Genomic DNA, 20170 nt, shown 5'->3' with positions numbered 1-20170 from the left:
GTATTTGCTAAAGTCAATTAAAATTATAGTTGTTATGATGGAAATATACTTTAAAGATATTATCAGGGCAGCCCGGGTAGCTCAGCAGTTTAGCGCCGCCTTCAGCCCGGCGTGTGATCCTGGAAACCCCAGATCGAGTCCCATGTCAGGATTCCTGCATGGAGCCTGCTTCTCCCTCTGTGCCTCTGCCTCTCTCTCTGTGTCTCTCATTAATAAATAAATAAAATCTTTTTTTAAAAAAAAGATATTATCAATAAAATATATGCATACCATTCTAAAACATTTGTCAGTTTTTACAACAGAAGAGGGAAAAAAAACCTTAAAACCCTGCAACTTTAACTGCAGGATCAACAATTCAATCAAATGCTATGTTTGAGTAAAAAAGAAAAAATGATCGCAGGAAAAGCCATCAATTATGAACAGTTCCATTCTAAGTCTTTTGGAACTTTGTTATATATTTCTAAATTGTTAGTTCACTAAAACTATAGCATATGCCACAGCACAGCTCACCAAACATCAATGGGACTTGAAGTAAATTTACTGAGTCAAGGCCAACATTTATATAACATAATATAGAACAAAAAATATTAATGTGCATATAATGCTATGTATTGCTTCATAAAATTTTTATTCTATTTTATGTATAAATGAAAGCCATTCTCTTTCTACTATACCACAACACTATTCCATCAGAAGAAAGAAGCTGAAATAGGACACACTCTGCTACAGTATATAATACACTGTGTATAGGAAAGTGTCATGTATAGGAAAGTATACTGCAATGAGGTTCTTATATAATTACTTAATGTAATTTAATTATTTAAAATTACTTATGGATGAAAAAATTTAGATTGTTTTACTACTTTTATCAGATTATTACTTCATATATAACTAATTCAGAAAACATGAAAATCTGAAGCAAACATCTAATCTATCATAAATTAATGGGTTTCAAAATACCTTACATTCTAGCAAAGATTTAACATAATTAATCTCAAAGTTGTAAAGATGGATAAATTCATGATACTTGACTGGCATATTTAAGTGTAGTTCCTCTAGGGATTTTTTTTCCATCTATTTTAACCATAACTATGGTCTTATTCTTATAAGGACACCCTTAATAATCTGCTCGACTGGTACCTATCCATATTATATCTTATTTAAATACATAACAAAATTGAGTCCGTTTCTTAATAAATACAGAGAACTTTAAAAATGATTCATTGTGAAATATAATTTGCTGGGACTTTTCCATCACAAAAAAACCATGCCATGTTGGTAAAATTTAGAATTTCCCCATTAAAGATTAATTTGTTGTAATACATTTAAGAGCTTCATATTGCTAGTGAGTAATCCTATATATAACAGAAATGGATTAGGACAAATATTAAAACAAGTAACACTGTTACTGCACAATTTCCCTTTGCAGACAAAATAGGCTCCCATATACATTTTAGCATTCATAATATATAAATTGGACTGACACACCCAGTACTATTTAGGATACAATATTCCAAGATTTCTTCTAATATTGAGCTTTTGATTAATCTATAGTATTTAAATTTAGGAATCTTCATTTATTTCTAAGTTCATCTCAGATCAAACTTAAATCTAGGACTTCACTGATACTCTACTTTTATTGGGAAATGTAAGAACTGCACTCCAATTCTAAATTTAAACATTAATCCTAACAAAGTTTTTAAATGAAATTATCAGTTCTTTCTTCCAAAAGTGTTTGCCAAAAGCAATGGTAAGTAGAATGGCAAAGGTGCACGGCCTCTACTATCAAAGAGCAAGCCCCTTTATTCAAGATCTTAGAGAAGGTCTTTTAGTCTATTAGAGTGGAACAGTGGAAAGATGGAAGAGATTTTGAAGAATCTAGGCTTTAAATCCCAGCTCCATCATTTGCTAAACATCAAGCAAGTTAATTAATCTCTCTAAGCCTTAATTCAAAATAAGTTTAACACTAACTATTTCACAAAGTTATTTCAAGGGTTAAATGTTAAAATACAGTAAGCACCCAATACAATAGTGGGAGAATTACTAAATATTCACAATATTCACAAATTCAGGGCCTGGCATACAGAATCCATTGAATATTTACTGAATGAATAATCCACTCTGAGACAAGAAATCTTAAATGCCATTTCCAAAGAAGTGCATCAAAGAGAAAATACTTATATAATAGTATTTTAAATCAAATTATTGTTCTAAATATAGGTGATTCCTACCTTTTATTTCATTTTATACTCTTTTAATTTAGACTTCCATTTATGCCTTACAACATACATTTTAAAGCACATAATTGTATCATCTAGTAACATAAAAGGTAAATTAAAATTTTTAAAACCTCATGCTGACCCAAACTGTACACCATTGGTACCTGAAGGAAAATTTGGTGTAAAATTTAAGTAACAAATGAATAAATTAATAAACAGTTTGTCACAGAAGTTCACAAATACACTATAAAACACAACAAAGTTAATTTATCAGTTATGACCCTGACACTCTAGTTTACTAAAGAAGACATTCATGGATACAAGAGAAAAATAAGATGGCTTATTTTAGTCTCTGCACATTATTTTTAACATAATAATCTTTTAAGGCATAGCTTCAAGCAAACATTTTTAGTTAATCAGAGTAAAATCATTTTATAGATGCTAAAATTTACCTGTTTGAGTCCTTCATCAGTAAGTTTGTCCTGGTTGCCTACATGAACTTTCTGAAGTAAAGGACAGTGAGAGGCAACCGCAATAATAGAAGTGTCAGAAAGCTGTTTACACCTGTAGGCTGTATACCTAAGAAGTCCAGGACACTTAAATGCTAGAACACATACGCCAGTATCAGACATACTGCGACAATCAGAAATGTTGATTTCAATTATATTCTGACTTCTTGATGCAATTTTTTCCAATAATTCATCAGTGACCTATGAGAGGAAAAAAAGCAATAAATTTAAACTTTGCTGCAAGTGAAACTTACTTTCTATTCTTTAATTAAATTTTCCCTAGTAAATAATATAATAGCACAATCAAAGGAAACCTTCTTATTTAATATCAAAGCATAATAAGGGGTGCCTGGGTGGCTCAGTCAGTTAAGTGCCTGCCTTGGGCTCAGATAATGATCCCAGGGGCTTGGGATCGAGCCCCACATTGGGTCCCTGCATGGTGGGAAGCCTGCTTCTCCTTCCACCACTACCCCTGCTTGTGCACTCGTGCTCTCTCTCTCTTTCTCTCTCTCTCTCTCTCTGTCAAATAAATGGATATCTCAAAAAAATAAATAAAATAAAGCCTAACAAGAACTGTGGTATAATAGAAAATACATACTTGGTCTTTGCTTCCAGTCCCTGGAACAGAGCTCCTATAACTCTTGTAATTTCCTGATTAAGAGGAATGTCTTTTCTTATTCCTAACAAGCCCCATACATTTTGACCACATTGGAGTTTATACTAATGAAGCAGCTTAAGTTGGGGCTCCCCGAACAGCATCAGAATGGGGTCTGGTCACCAGAAAGACCAAACACCATGTGATTAGAAGGTGGTCATTTTCAGCCCCAAACCCCTGACTTCCTAGGAGCGTAGGGGAGCTAGAGACTGGGTTATAAAAACTCTTGAACACTGAGATTCGAAGAGCTTCTGGATTTGTGAACACCTTCAAGTGCTGGGAGGGTGACATGCCCACAGACGGAATGGAAGCTCTACATCTTCTTCCCCTGCTTATTTTGTCCTATGTATCTTTTCCATCTGGTCAGTCCAGAGTTGTATCTTTTACAATAAACCAGTAGACATAAGTATTTTTCTGAGTTCTGTAAGTATTTCTAGCAAATTATCAAGCCTGGGGAAAAGGTCAAGGGGACTCCTGAATTTACAGCTGGTTAGTGAGAAGTACAGATGACTCCTGGGACTTGTGACTGACTGGCCTATGAAGTGGGGACAGTCTTATGGGACTAAGCCAATAACCTGTGAGGTTTTGCACTACCCCCAGGAGTTAATTTCAGAATTGAACTGAACTGTTGAACACCCAGGTGTTAACAGAGAATCTGTGAGAACAAAAATAATTCCACACATGTGGTGTCAGAAGTGGTGTGGAAAAACACCAAGCAAGAATATATGTGTTAGTTTCCATTAAAAGCCAAAGATATAGATCATTCCTTACTAGGAAGGTTACTTTAACTTTCAAACTCACCAAAAACTCCCCATAAACAAAACTGTACTGAGATTTTAAACATTTTGTTCTTATTTTTAATTCATCAAATAGTGTATATCTCTTATCATGCTATATGAATTGTAACTTATAATACTTAACCAAATTAGATGATATGTACCACAAAATATAAACTTTAATTGTTTTACTGCTTCTTTAAGAATACTACCTCATAAAAAAAAAAAGAATATTACCTCATATATAACTAATCTATGGCTTAGAAAATATATCATTTTTCTTATGAGCACATCAAAGATTACATACAGATGTCCATATCAAATAGTTCTTATCAGAAAACTCAAAACTAAATATAAGTAAGCTTAAAATTCATGTAGTAAAAAATTTACGTGGCCATCTGAATTTTAAACATACTTTAAAAATCAACCTCTACATATTCCTTACCCAGTGATGACATGAATAAGACATCAAGATGAAAGGTAAAGCACAGGGAATATAGTCAATGGTGTGGCAGTAGCATTATACGGTGATAAGTACAGTATAACATACAGAATTGTCAAATCACTATGTTGTACACCTGAAACTAATGTAACATTGTGCATCAGGTAAATTTCAATTAAAAGGAAAAAGAAAAAAGAAAGGAAAGTTAATATTATTCAAGTCCCCTGAGTACAAATAATGGTGAAAGAAAATGCATGTGATGAAATTTAGAACAGAAGAAGGAAAGAACTGGAATGTTCAGGAGCTATAAGAGGAAGAGCCAAACTTGCAACTGCCTTTATGCTTGCTGGAAAAAGCAAACTGCAGACAGTTACCTTCAAAGCTACAACTCTGACATACCTCTCCTTCTATTTTTTTTTTCTTTTTTCATCTCCAGACCTAAGTACCAGTAGAGGTGAAAAGCTATTCTTAGTCTGAGTTTATAACAAATAGCTCAGATATCCAAGCCTAATGAAGGAAAGAGCCAATGCATTATTTCACATTACTTCTTTCCACTCTACCAGCCACAACTAACTAAATACTCACCATTTTCTTAGATACAAATTTCATGGACCCAGGCAGGGAAATGACTAATTCTGTAATTATTTCAACCTCCAACCAATGAGGCGGAAAAACAAAAAGAAAACTTACATACAATGCTCAGGAATTTGCTTATTTTGTTTAAAGCATATAGTTATATACACATACACTACCACCAGTGGTGTGCTAAAGTTGGCTTGTACCAACTCACAAGAGCCTGTAATGTGCACCTCTTTCCAAGTCAGTGACATCAGTACACAGTGATATCACATTAGTAGCCTGAAATTGGCTATGGTGGAACATTTGCACCAAAAAACTAGCAAATACCATAAAACACAGCTTTCTGTTTGTTTCTGAAAGCCAGTTGTTCAGCATGTACCAGCACCACTACCTAAAAATATCCTGGAAGGGTTTAGAGCAGGTTCAATACTCCAATAAAATCCTATTCTTATTGGATATTTTATGTATTTCCAATGCCAAGTACTAACAACCAAGTCTAAAGAAGAATCCAACAAGCCCAACAAATTGTTTGCAATTAACACTATTAGCTCTTTTTTTCTAATTTATGCCACCATATAAACACATTGGGCAGCCAGGCAATAGGGAGGATTGGAAAATTAAAGCAAGATATCTTAGTCCATTTTGCTTCTATTTTTTCAATTATAACAACTGTACAAGAATATTTATTTACCTACAACAATAGCATAAGGATACTATTATTAATAGTATAATAATAATAGATTAAAAGGAATAATGATAGTTTTGACTCATAACATTGTTACAAGGATCAAATGCTTTAGTATATGTAAAGCCCAGAGAACAGTATATGCCATATCAGCACCATTATATAAACACTTGCCATTATTTTCTACTATTAAACTAATATTCATGATATAACCCCTCTAAAAAATGGGGAAAAGTTTAATAACTTTCTTTGAAGGTAATGAAAAAAGGGAGAAGATATAGAGGATTTAGACAAAGAGGATTAAGAAGTAAACCAAAATTACCAATCCACATTAAAACATATCTTCTCCACCACAAGAACCTAGCTTTAACATAATGCACACACAAAAATTACTATAGCAAGGAATTATAAATTATAATCACTTGAACCATCTTGAAAAACTACAACATTAAAAGAAGTGACTTCTGAAGAGAAATAAAGATATTCTTTTAATAGGTCAAAGTGAGTGTTTCTCAGAATTAGATTCCATACCTGCTGACGACTACTAAGATCCAGCTGCTTCCAAAACTGGAAATCTAAACAAAGGTCACGCCAGTACTTGCAAACCAATGAGGCAGAAAGGCAACGCTCATCCAGGGATAAATTGGAAAATATCTGTGAATAAAAGGGGAACCATTTAATATGTGCTAAACACTTTAAAGACACTGGAAAAGGTTTTTATTAGGAAAAAAGAACATTTTAAAACAGAAAACCATCTTGAATACAAGGGCCATTATTAGAAAAATCATTATTAGGGAATGTGTCCTGAAGAGGAAGTATGGTATAAGAGTTAAGAATATGTGCTAAAGGGGATCCCTGGGTGGCTCAGCAGTTTGGCGCCTGCCTTTGGCCCAGGGCATGATCCTGGAGACTCGGGATCAAGTCCCACGTCGGGCTCCCTGCATGGAACCTGCTTCTCCCTCTGCCTGTGTGTCTCTGCCTACCTCTCTCTCTCTCTCTCTCATAAATAAATGAGTAAATAAATAAATAAATATTTTTTAAAAAAGAATATGTGCTAAATATCACCTTTTATGTAAAAAGTGGGGGGTGGGAAAGCAAAAGAGAGAGAAAAAGAGTTTGGCAGTATTAAAAAAAAAGAGAGATGGGAAGGAGAAGCCAAAAACTAGTAAAAATGCTTACCTTTAGGGGAAGGGAGAAAAAAGTAGAGGAAAAAGGATCAAAGTAACACTAATTTAAAGATAGATAGCTTTTCAGTTTTGACCTTGGAATCTTGTGAACTTTTATATAATTTTTTGAAATAATGAAAATAAATCGTAAGAAAGATGCTTTACCTCTATAATTTTTTTCCAGAAATTCACAACCCCAATCAAATCCTGAGAAAAAAGTCATATATGTTAATGATGGGACATCCTACAAAATCCTAATAAGAACACCTCAGGGGCACCTGGGTAGCTCAGTCAGTTAGGTGTCTGCCTTCGGCTCAGGTCATAATCCCAGAGTCCTGGGACTGAACCCCACATCAGACTCCTTGTTTAACAGGGACCCTGCTTCTCCCTCTCCCTCTGCCTGCTGCTCCTTTGGCTTGTGCATGCGCGTGCTCTCTCTCAAATAAGTGAATAAAATACTTTTAAAAAATTTTTAAAAACAACTCCTCAAAAAATTCAGAGTCAGAAAAATGAGGAAAGACTTAGAACCTATCACAGACCAGAAGAGAAGAAAGAGAAAGGACAACTAATACAATCCTGAATTAGAAAAAGAACAGCAACAGAAAAACTATACTGATACTGATTTCACGGTTTTGGTAAATGTACAATGGTAATAATGGAAGATAATCAAATTAGGGAAAATTGAAAGTAGCTGAGGAATATATGGGAACTCTACTATCTTTGCAAATTTTCTAAGACTATTCTAAAATAAGAGGCTTAATTTTCAGAGTTTTAAAAAGTTAAATTCGGGGATCCCTGGATGGCTCAGTGGTTTGGCGCCTGTCTTTTGCCCAGGGTTTGATCCTGGGGTCCCAGGATCAAGTCCCACATCAGGCTCCCTGCATGGAGCCTGCTTCTCCCTCTGCCTGTGTCTCTGCCTCTCTCTGTGTCTTTCATAAATACATAAATAAATAAAATCTAAAAAAATTTAAAAATAATAAAAAAAGTTAAAATCGGGGTGCCTGGGTGGCTCAGTTGGTTAGGCATCTGCCTTTGGTTCAGGTCATGGTATCGGAGTCCTGAGATCAAGCCCCAAGTTGGGCTTCTCGTACATGGCAGGCAGTCTGCTTCTCCCCTCCTCTCCCCCATGCTCATGCTGTCTCTAGCTCTTAAATAAATAAATAGCTAAAATCACAAAAAGATGGCTAGGTTAAGGGTTAGGACCAGTATAAATTTTTACAATTAATATATGTATCAACAGGGACGCCTGGGTGGCTCAGTGGTTGAACATCTGCCTTTGCCTTTGGTGTGATCCTAGAGTCCCAGGATCGAGTCCCACATCAGGCTCCCTGCATGGAGCCTGCTTCTCTCTCTGCCTGGGTCTCTGCTCCTCTCTATGTGTCTCATGAATAAATAAAATATTAAAAAATATATATATGTGTGTGTGTATGTATCAACAAATAAAATGTGTAGACCATATTGAGATCCGGAACTGAACTGACTATAAGAAAATTCTTCTGAGACAATCACATTAAACTGAACACAAAATACATATTAGACGAGTTAAAGAAAATTAGTCTTTACTTTTTAAGTTTTCATTATATTGATTATATTCATACTGTAGTTATATTTTTAAAAGCTATTGTGCATTTTAATTTAGATACCTTAGTGTTTTTACCTTAAATGATATTTAGAATTTGCGTTCAGTTATTAATCAAAAGCAAAAAAAGTTAGTGAAAGAAACAAGAAAGGGCCAATATTGAAAACTATTAAAATTGGTTGAATGATACATAGCAAGGGGCAGGTTCATTATAGTACTTTCTATTTTGCTCTGTATATGAAAATTTCCATAATACTAAGTGAAAATTTCAACAAGACCATGTGCTCTAACACTAAATTGTTGGGGATCCCTGGGTGGCTCAGCGGTTTAGCGCCTGCCTTCAGCCCAGGGCCTGATCCTAGAGACCCGGGATCAAGTCCCATGTCAGGCTCCCTGCATGGAGCCTGTTTCTCCCTCTGCCTGTGTCTCTGCCTGTGTGTGTGTGTGTGTGTGTGTGTGTGTGTGTGTGTGTGTGTCTCATGAACTTAAAAAAAAAACACTAAATTGTATTATGCTAGGTTTAAATCATGGTCCCATCATTTATTATCTATGTAGCCTTGCACAAATTACCTAACCTCTCTGTACTTCAATTTCCTTATCTTTATTTTCTTTTTAAGATTTGAGAGAGAGAGAGAGAGAGAGAGAGAGAGAGAGAGAATGTGGAGAGGAGGGGCAGAGGCAGGGGGAGAAGCAGACTCCTTGCTAAGCAGGGAGCCTGATGCAGAGCTCAATCCCAGATCTTGGGATCATGACTTGAGCCAAAGACAGATGCTTAACCAACTGACCTGTCCAGACACCCCAATTTCCTCATTTTTAAAATGGAGATAATAGGGATGCCTGGGTGGCTCAGCAGTTGAGCATCTGCCTTCGGCTCAGGGTGTGATCCCAGAGTCCTGGAATCGAGTCCCACATTGGGCTCCCCACGTGGAGCCTGCTTCTCCCTCTGCCTCTCTTTCTCTCTCTCTCTCGAATAAATAAATAAAATCTTTTTTTAAAAAATGAAGATAATACACTACTGACCTGATAGAGTTACTGAGAGGACCAAAAGAGTATAAATAAAGTTTTGGGAACAAGGTCTGGAACAGAGTAAGCAGTATATAAATGATTCCTATCACAACTATGACCTAAAATGGTAAACCTCTGTGCAGCCAAAAGTTGTAGACGTCTAAGCTAAAATCTCTACTAAGCTTAAATCTTCAACCTGGGGAAAATAATTGCCTTCCCTTCACAACTATCATTCCTCTTCCAAGGACCTAGTGAGAAAAAAAAAAAAAAAAAGCATAAGAATCCCTGGCAAAGATGGACTTAAGCCCACTCCAGCCTCACATTCCCACTCATGACAACTAAAACCACTGGACAACATACAAAAAGCAGTTAACTCAGGATTCTAAAAGGTTAATAACAGATGGACTGGGAAGGTGAGCCAAAACTTAAAGAATGGCCAATAACAGTAATGAGTTTCCTGAGGTTTTCTTCCCTTTTATCTCCCATCATGGAACAGGATGGCCCCTGTATGGAAGCATACATAAGACACTACTTAAATACAAGAGAAAGGGATCCCTGGGTGGCTGGCACAGCAGTTTGGCGCCTGCCTTTGGCCCAGGGTGCGATCCTGGAGACCCGGGATTGAATCCCACATGGGGCTCCCGGTGCATGGAGCCTGCTTCTCCCTCTGCCTGTGTCTCTGCCTCTCTCTCTCTCTGTGTGACTATCATGAATAAATTTTTAAAAAGTAGTTTTAAATACAAGAGAAAGTTATCTTTCTGGACAGAATGTGAAATAAAGAATATGAGAACAATCCTCACTTTGGGTTTTCTTTTCTTTCCCTTTTCTCTTTTCTCTCTGCTGGCCATGTCCCAAATACAGCCTCAGTCACAGAGCTGAAATGTGGCAGGTACGTAAAAACCATCTTTCTGGACAACAGAACCAGCAAAGAGAACTCTGGACCAAAGAGTGTGAAAGGAATCCTTACTACTTTTTTTTTTAAGATTTTATTTATTAAAAAAAAACAAAAACAAAAAAACAAAAAAAGATTTTATTTATTTATTCATGAAAGACACAGATAGAGAGGCAGAGACACAGGCAGAGGGAGAAGCAGGCTCCCTGCAGGGAGCCCGATGTGGGACTCGATCCCGGGACCCTGGGATCATGCCTTGAGCCAAAGGCAGACGGTCAACCGCTGAGCCACCCAGGCATCCCCTTACTACTTATTTCTTAACACATCACCATTAAAGTAGCCCCAGGGGTACCTGGGCAGTTCAGTTGGTTAAGCATCCAACTATTTGGTTTTGGCTCAGGTCATGACCTCAGGGTCACGGAGTCAAGCCCCACTTCTGATTACACATTCAGTGGAGAGTCTCCTTGGGATGTTCTCTCTCCTCCATTTGCCCCTCCACCAAAATTAAATAAATAAATAAATCTTTTAATAAAAAAAATAAAAGTAGTCCCAGTTACACAAAGGTAATAGCAGCAGAGGCAACTCTAGCGCAGAGAAATTCCATCTTTCCAACCAGAGAACCAAGAAAATGGGCCTCTAAGAATGTAAGGAGGGGCACATGGGTGGCTCAGCTGGTTAAGCAGCTGCCTTCAGCTCGGGTCATGACCCCAGGGTCCTGGGATCCAGCCCCACATGCGCATCTCCACTCAGTGGAGCCTATCTGGCCCTCTCTTTCTGTTGTTCCCCCCACTTGTGCTCCCTGACTCTCTTTATCAAATAAATAAATTATTTAAAAAGCAAAGAAAAGTATAAAAGAAGGATCAGAAAAGATCCCTAACTCTGTGTATATATAGTGACAAAAATCCTGAGTTAACCAAAAAGCTATACATGTGCAAGAAACCCAAGCACAGGGCAGCCCCGGTGGCTCAGCAGTTTAGCGCCACCTTCAGCCCGGGGTGTGATCCTGGAGACCCAAGATGGGAGTCCCACGTTGGGCTCCCTGCATGGAGCCTGCTTCTCCCTCTGCCTGTCTCCCTCTCTCTCTCTCTCTCTCTCTGTCATGAATAAATAAAATCTTGAAAGAAGAAAGAAAGAAAGAAAGAAAGAAAGAAAGAAAGAAAGAAAGAAAGAAAGAAAGAAAGAAAGAAAGAAAGAAAGAAAGAGGAAAGAAAGAGAGGGAAGGGAAGGGAAGGGAAGGGAAGGGAAGGGAAGGGAAGGGAAGGGAAGGGAAGGGAAGGGAAGGGAAGGGAAGGGAAGGGAAGGGAAGGGAAGGGAAGGGAAGGGAAGGGAAGGGAAGGGAAGGGAAGGGAAGGGAAGGGAAGGGAAGGGAAGGGAAGGGAAGGGAAGGGAAGGGAAGGGAAGGGAAGGGAAGGGAAGGGAAGGGAAGGGAAGGGAAGGGAAGGGAAGGGAAGGGAAGGGAAGGGAAGGGAAGGGAAGGGAAGGGAAGGGAAGGGAAGGGAAGGGAAGGGAAGGGAAGGGAAGGGAAGGGAAGGGAAGGGAAGGGAAGGGAAGGGAAGGGAAGGGAAGGGAAGGGAAGGGAAGGGAAGGGAAGGGAAGGGAAGGGAAGGGAAGGGAAGGGAAGGGAAGGGAAGGGAAGGGAAGGGAAGGGAAGGGAAGGGAAGGGAAGGGAAGGGAAGGGAAGGGAAGGGAAGGGAAGGGAAGGGAAGGGAAGGGAAGGGAAGGGACCCAAGCACAGAAAAGTCTTTGAAAACTGAGCTAAAACTGTATCATAGGCCAAGGAAGGTAAGATAGAGATTTCAGTCTAAGTATAACAATGCTGAGATACCTGGGCAGCTCAATCAGTTAAGCATCTGCCTTCAGCTCAGGTCATGATCTCAGGGTCCCTCAGGTCCTCAGGGGATCAAGCCCCATATTAGGCTCCCTAGTCAGTGAGTTGTCTCCCTCTTCCTCTGTCTCTCTCCCCCTCCCATTTGTGCTTGCTCTCTCTCTTTCTCTCTCATGCAGGGAGCCCAATGTGGGACTGGATCCTGGGACCCCAGGATCACACCCTGGGCTGAAGGCAGGCGCACAACCACTGAGCCACCCAGGGATTCCCTAAAAATAGTTTAAAAATAAATAAACAATGCTGATCCCTGACAAACCTGATGAAAGAAATGAATCTAGACATTCATAAACACAATTAACACCAGTAAGATTAACTCGAAGACTCTACACCCAGACACATTATAATCAAATTGTCAGAAGACAAAGGGAGAACCCCAAAAGCAGCAAGAGAAAAGCAATTCATCAGGTACAAAGGCTTCTCAAGGTTAACAACTGATTTCACACTAGAAACTATGTAAGCCAAAAGGCAATGAGATAACACATCTACAGTGCTGAAAGAAAGTGCTCTGTATCTGGCGAAACTATTCTTTGAAAATGATGGAGAAATTAAAATATTTCCAGATAAACAAAAACTGAGGGAATATGTCACTAGCAGACTTGACTGTAAGAAACGCTAGAGGGAGCTCTTCAGGCTGAAAGGAAAGAGCATGAGCCAGTAGTTTGAAACCACATAAAGAAATAAAAAACACAAGTAAAGATAGGTACTTATGTAGGTAAATTAATTTACCTGAGATTTAATATATTTTGGGCTTGTATCCCTTTTATCTTCTACATGACTGAAAAGACAACTATATAAAAAAATAATTATAAATGGATGCACAAAGCACATAAAAGTGTAAGTTGTGGCAACAATATAAATATAGGAACTAAGTTTTCACATACCATTGAAACTATAGTTATTTATAATTTAAGTGTCTGACAATAAGCTTTTTTGATCACAGCACGTCTAACACTAAGCTTTTGACTGCCATGACATCCACTTCAAATAAACATATTGTCAGCTGTATGACACAGCTACTAAAAAAACAACCACATAAGGAACCAGGCTACCACCATCCATTAAGGTCTTTCAGAAAACCCCAGGTAACCTAGATAACAGACTGCCTGAGTGACCCTGTTTCTCCCTTCTCATGCCCAAATTCTTTTTTTTTTTTTAATTTTTATTTATTTATGATAGTCACAGAGAGAGAGAGAGAGAGAGTGAGAGAGGCAGAGACACAGGCAGAAGGAGAAGCAGGCTCCATGCACCGGGAGCCCGACGTGGGATTCGATCCCGGGTCTCCAGGATTGCGCCCTGGGCCAAAGGCGGGCGCCAAACCGCTGCACCACCCAGGGATCCCCTCATGCCCAAATTCTGACTTTTCTGCTTTAAATTAGCCAATAGAGAATAAATCTGGAAAACCCTAGACACTCCAGCCTTGAACCCTAATAAAGGCAGAGCCCCAAGACTGCTCTTTCTCTTCACCCTCAACCAGCTAGATGGTTCTTGGTGTGCTATATATGGCATAGTAAGAACCAGAAGACCTCGCCAGCTATAAATAGGGGCCCTGGTAGCAGAAATATCTGTGGAGCATGCCATAAATAATGTGTGCCCAGGCAAACACTACAGGCATTTCTGACATGGGGTATTACCATCAACAGGCTCAACATCAACGGAACTGTATTAACTCAAACAACATTGTTATAAATTATAGTATTAATTATAACCACCACAGTAAATATTAAGTAACTAAGTATATATATATATATATATATGTATATGCTAGAAGAAAAGAGAAGGGAATCAAAACAGTACACTAAAAATATCTAATACAAAGAGCAACAACAGAGGAATTGACGAACAAAAAGTATAAAACAGAGAAAACAAATAAGAAAATGGCAGAAGTCTTTCCTTATCAGTAATTACATATAAAAACGAACTCTCCAATTTAGAAACAGGATGAAGGAATGGAACAAAAAAATGATCAAATCTATAAGAGACTTGCTTTAGATCCAAGAACACACATAGGTTAAAAGTAAAAGGATGGAAAAACGTATTCTATTCAAATACTAACCTAGAAAGAACTGCAGTATCCACGCTAACGTGACAAAATAGACTTTAAGACAAAAACTGTTGCAAGAGACCCAAAAAATTACAGAATGATAAAAGGGTAAATCCACTAATAAACATATAGCAATTATATATATACATGTAACAATAGAGGTCCAAAATAGATCAAGCAAAAACTGACAGAATTGAAGGGAAAAATAAACAGTTCTACAATACTTAGAGACTTTAACACTCCATTTCAATAATGGATAAAACCACCAGACAGAAGACAAACGAGGAAGTCAAAAAAATCTGAACAGTTAAATGAACTGGGCCTAACATATTTATACAACACTCAACCCAACACAAAAAGCATACATTCTTCTTAAGCGAACATGCATAAACCTAAACCGTATGTTAGCTACAAATCAAGTCTCAATAAATTTTAAAAGACTGAAATACAAAATATTTTTCTTCTCTAACTACAATGAAATCAGAAATCAGTAGAAAAGGAAATCTGAAAACGAGTGGAAATTAAACAATACACGTAAAACAATTAGTAAGAAAAATTCACAAGGAAAAATTTAAAATACTTTAAGATAAATGAAAACAAAAATACATCCCAAAACTTATGAAATACAGCTGTAAACAACTGTATTAAGAATAAAGATCTCAAACCAATAACCTACACTTCCACCTTACAGAACTACAAAAAGAAGAAGAAACGGGATGCCAGGGTGGCTCAGCAGTTGGGCGGCTGCCTTCCCCCCAGGGCGTGACCCTGGAGACCCAGGATCGAGTCCCACGTAGGGCTCCGTCCATGGAGCCTGCTTCTCCCTCTGCCTGTGTCTCTGCCTCTCTCTCTCCCTCTCTCTGTCTCTCATGAATGAATAAAATCGGTTTTATTTTGTTTTGTTTTGTTTTGTTTTTAAAAAGAGGAAACTAAATACAGGCCAAGTAGAAGGAAGAAACTAAAAATCAGACCAAATAGGGCAGCCCCAGTGGCGCAGCGGTTTGACGCCGCCTGCAGCCCGGGGTGTGATCCTGGGGACCGGGGATCGAGTCCCACATCGGGCTTCCTGCATGTATGGAGCCTGCTTCTCCCTCTGCCTATGTCTCTGCCTCTCTCTCGCTCTCTCTGAATGAATAAATAAATAAATCTTTAAAAAAAATAAAATAAATAAAAATAAAAATCAGACCAAATATAAATTAAATATAGACTAGAAAAATAATAGAAACTATGAAAACCTAAGTTTAAACTTTGTAAAGACCAACAGAACTGACAAAACTTTAGCAGACTAAAAATAGAGAACACTCCAGTTACTAAAATCATGAATGAAAATAGAGACATCATTGCCAACCTCACAGAAATAGAATTACAGAAAACTATGCCAACTAAGTAAACTAGATCAAATGGACAAGTTCCAAGAAGAATACAAACTACAAAAGAACTAACTCAAGAAGAAACAGAAAATCTGAATAGAACTGTAAGAAGTAGAAACATTAACTCAGTAATAAAAAAAAAAACTCCCAACAAAGAAAAAGCCAAGGAATGAGGATATAATTAGTGATACAGCCGAAGAACTAATACTAATCCTAAAATTCTTCCTAACTGGAAGATGACGTAAGGCTTCCTAACTCATTCCATGAGGTCAGGATTACCCTGATACCAAAGCCTAATGATGCCATCGCAAGAGAGCTACAGATGTCCCTTATGAATACAGAAGCAAAATCTTCAATAAAATATGAGCAAACTAAATCCAGTACATATTAAAAGGATCATATGCCACGCCCAAGAAGGATTTACCCCAGAAATGCAAAAGTGGTCCAAAATGAAGAAATAAATCCATTTAACACACCATATTAATAAAATGAAGGGGGTTTTTATTTTATCAAATTTTTATTTTATTACCTATGAATTCCACGTCCTCCCCCAGTTACATAAAGAAGGCAGATGTAACAGCATTTTCGGTGATTTTCATTCCTTCTAGAAGACAAGTTTCTTTTTTTTTTTATTTTTTTTTTTATTTATTTTATTTACTTATGATAGTCACAGAGAGAGAGAGAGAGAGGCAGAGACACAGGTAGAGGGAGAAGCAGGCTCCATACACCGGGAGCCCGATGTGGGATTCGATCCCGGGTCTCCAGGATCATGCCCTGGGCCAAAGGCAGGCGCCAAACCGCTGCGCCACCCAGGGATCCCAGAAGACAAGTTTCTATCTGTTTCATTGCTCTTGAACCCAAAGCATATCTTTTAGGATTTCTTTCAGCTCAAATGAGTTGATGAACATTTTCTCAAGTTTTGTTCATGACATATTATCTTTGTTTCTTTTTTCCTAAGACAACTACTGCTTGTGTACAGAATTATGAGTTGACAGTTTTGAGGTTAGTCCAGTATTCTCTAAAATCCATTATTTTTAACCCATGAATCCTTTGAAATAGTGTTCCATTAATATACAGTGTTATTTTCCTTTTCAGTGCTTTTAGATGTTATGAAAGGTCTGTTTTTTTTTAAATAACCATCTCAATAGACACAGAAAAGGCACTTGACAAAATCCAATACTCTTTCTTGATACAAATACTCAGAAAACTTGAAATAAAAGGAATCTTCCTTTCTTGGTAGATGGCACATCTATTAAAAACACTCAGCTAACATTATACTTAATGGTGAAGGACAGATTTTTTTTTTCCCTTGAGATGAGGAACAAGGATGTCTGCTCTCTCCATTGTACTAGAGATTCCAACCTGGGCAACTATTCAAGAAAAAAAAATGAAAGGCATCCAGGAAAGAAGAACTAAAATGTTCTCTATACGCAGATGTCATGTTTTTTATATAAAAAATCCTAAAGAAAAAAAAATCCTAAAGAACACACACAAAAAAATTTAGAGCTAATAGGCAAATGTTTCCACACATTAACAATGAATAATTCAAAAATGAATTAAGAAAGCATTTCTGGGATGCCTGGGTGGCTCAGAAGTTCAGTATCTGCCTTTGGCTCCGGTTAAGATCCCAGGGGTCTGGGATGGAGTCCCCCATCAACTCACTGCAGGGACCTGCTTCTCTGTTTCTTTCATGAACAAATAAACAAAATCTTTAAAAAAATAAAAAAAAGAAAAGAAAAGAAATAGAGAAAGAAGGAAAGAAAGAATTTCCATTTATAATAACATCAAAAAGGTGAAGTATTTAGTTATAGATTTACCATTTTTTGAGTATCCTCATATTCTTCATTATACTTAATGTTTCCTTTTATTTTTTTAATATTTATAATAGCAGTTTAAAGTTTTGTCTTTTAAGTCTAATATCTGAGCTCATTCACAGTTATTTTCTATGAACTACTTTCTTTCAGTATAGGTCACATTTTTCTGTCTCTTGACATGTCTCATAGCTTTTTAGGGGCACCACAGTGGCTCAATCAGCTAAGCGTACAATTCCTGATTTTAGCTCAGATCTTGATCTCAAAGTCATGAGCTCAAGCCCTGCAGTAGGCTCCACGCCTAGCATGGAGCCTACTTTAAATACAAAAAAAAAAAAAAAAAAAAGGGACAACCAGGTGGCTCAGCCATTGAGCATTTGCCTTTGGCCCAGGGTGTGACCCCAGAGTCCCGGGATCAGGATCGAGTTCCACATCGGCCTCCCCACATGGATCCTGCTTCTCCCTCTGCCTGTGTCTCTGCCTCTCTAAGTGTCTCTCATGAATAAATAAATAACATCTTAAATAAATAAATACAAAAAAACCTAGACATTTTAGATAACTTATTATCAAAAATATAGCAACTCTGGAATTTTTCAGAAGGTTTTTTTTTTTTTTTTAAGATTTTATTTTTTAAAACCTGAACAGGCCAATAACCAGGGAGGAAATTGAAGCAGTCATCAAAAACCTCCCAAGACACAAGAGTCCAGGGCCAGATGGCTTCCCAGGGGAATTTTATCAAACGTTTAAAGAAGAAACCATACCTATTCTCCTAAAGCTGTTTGGAAAGATAGAAAGAGATGGAGTACTTCCAAATTCGTCCTATGAGGCCAGCATCACCTTAATTCCAAAACCAGACAAAGACCCCACCAAAAAGGAGAATTACAGACCAATATCCCTGATGAACATGGATGCAAAAATTCTCAACAAGATACTGGCCAATAGGATCCAACAGTACATTAAAAAAATTATTCACCATGACCAAGTAGGATTTATCCCTGGGACACAAGGCTGGTTCAACACCCGTAAAACAATCAATGTGATTCATCATATCAGCAAGAGAAAAACCAAGAACCATATGATCCTCTCATTGGATGCAGAGAAAGCATTTGACAAAATACAGCATCCATTCCTGATCAAAACTCTTCAGAGTGTAGGGATAGAGGAAACATTCCTCGACATCTTAAAAGCCATCTATGAAAAGCCCACAGCAAATCTCATTCTCAATGGGGAAGCACTGGGAGCCTTTCCCCTAAGATCAGGAACAAGACAGGGATGTCCACTCTCACCACTGCTATTCAGCATAGTACTGGAAGTCCTAGCCTCAGCAATCAGACAACAAAAAGACATTAAAGGCATTCAAATTGGCAAAGAAGAAGTCAAACTCTCCCTCTTCGCCGATGACATGATACTCTACATAGAAAACCCAAAAGTCTCCACCCCAAGATTGCTAGAACTCATACAGCAATTCGGTAGCGTGGCAGGATACAAAATCAATGCCCAGAAGTCAGTGGCATTTCTATACACTAACAATGAGACTGAAGAAAGAGAAATTAAGGAGTCAATCCCATTTACAATTGCACCCAAAAGCATAAGATACCTAGGAATAAACCTAACCAAAGATGTAAAGGATCTATACCCTCAAAACTATAGAACACTTCTGAAAGAAATTGAGGAAGACACAAAGAGATGGAAAAATATTCCATGCTCATGGATTGGCAGAATTAATATTGTGAAAATGTCAATGTTACCCAGGGCAATATACACGTTTAATGCAATCCCTATCAAAATACCATGGACTTTCTTCAGAGAGTTAGAACAAATTATTTTAAGATTTGTGTGGAATCAGAAAAGACCCCGAATAGCCAGGGGAATTTTAAAAAAGAAAACCATAGCTGGGGGCATCACAATGCCAGATTTCAGGTTGTACTACAAAGCTGTGGTCATCAAGACAGTGTGGTACTGGCACAAAAACAGACACATAGATCAGTGGAACAGAATAGAGAACCCAGAAGTGGACCCTGAACTTTATGGGCAACTAATATTCGATAAAGGAGGAAAGACTATCCATTGGAAGAAAGACAGTCTCTTCAATAAATGGTGCTGGGAAAATTGGACATCCACACGCAGAAGAATGAAACTAGACCACTCTCTTTCACCATACACAAAGATAAACTCAAAATGGATGAAAGATCTAAATGTGAGACAAGATTCCATCAAAATCCTAGAGAAGAACACAGGCAACACCCTTTTTGAACTCGGCCATAGTAACTTCTTGCAAGATACATCCACGAAGGCAAAAGAAACAAAAGCAAAAATGAACTATTGGGACTTCATCAAGATAAGAAGCTTTTGCACAGCAAAGGATACAGTCAACAAAACTCAAAGACAACCTACAGAATGGGAGAAGATATTTGCAAATGACATATCAGATAAAGGGCTAGTTTCCAAGATCTATAAAGAACTTATTAAACTCAACACCAAAGAAACAAACAATCCAATCATGAAATGGGCAAAAGACCTGAACAGAAATCTCACAGAGGAAGACATAGACATGGC

General features: G+C 37.7%; 1 protein-coding gene across 1 annotated transcript in view; it reads right to left on the bottom strand.

Moving 5' to 3' along the window:
• FBXL17 (F-box and leucine rich repeat protein 17) overlaps positions 1–20170 on the bottom strand; it is a 496367-nt gene that overhangs the window by 460585 nt on the left and 15612 nt on the right. Inside the window, exons 2-3 of the mRNA XM_077861966.1 lie at positions 6397–6519; positions 2672–2929 (exon numbers count right to left, since the gene is read on the bottom strand). Coding sequence (XP_077718092.1) covers positions 2672–2929; positions 6397–6519 — 381 coding nt within the window. The remainder of the gene's footprint in view (positions 1–2671; positions 2930–6396; positions 6520–20170) is intronic.

This window comes from Canis aureus, chromosome 2 (assembly GCF_053574225.1).
Source record: "Canis aureus isolate CA01 chromosome 2, VMU_Caureus_v.1.0, whole genome shotgun sequence".
Lineage (NCBI taxonomy): Eukaryota > Metazoa > Chordata > Mammalia > Carnivora > Canidae > Canis > Canis aureus.
The sequence above is the reverse complement of the archived record's forward strand: the minus strand, read 5'-3'. Positions and strand labels throughout refer to the sequence as shown.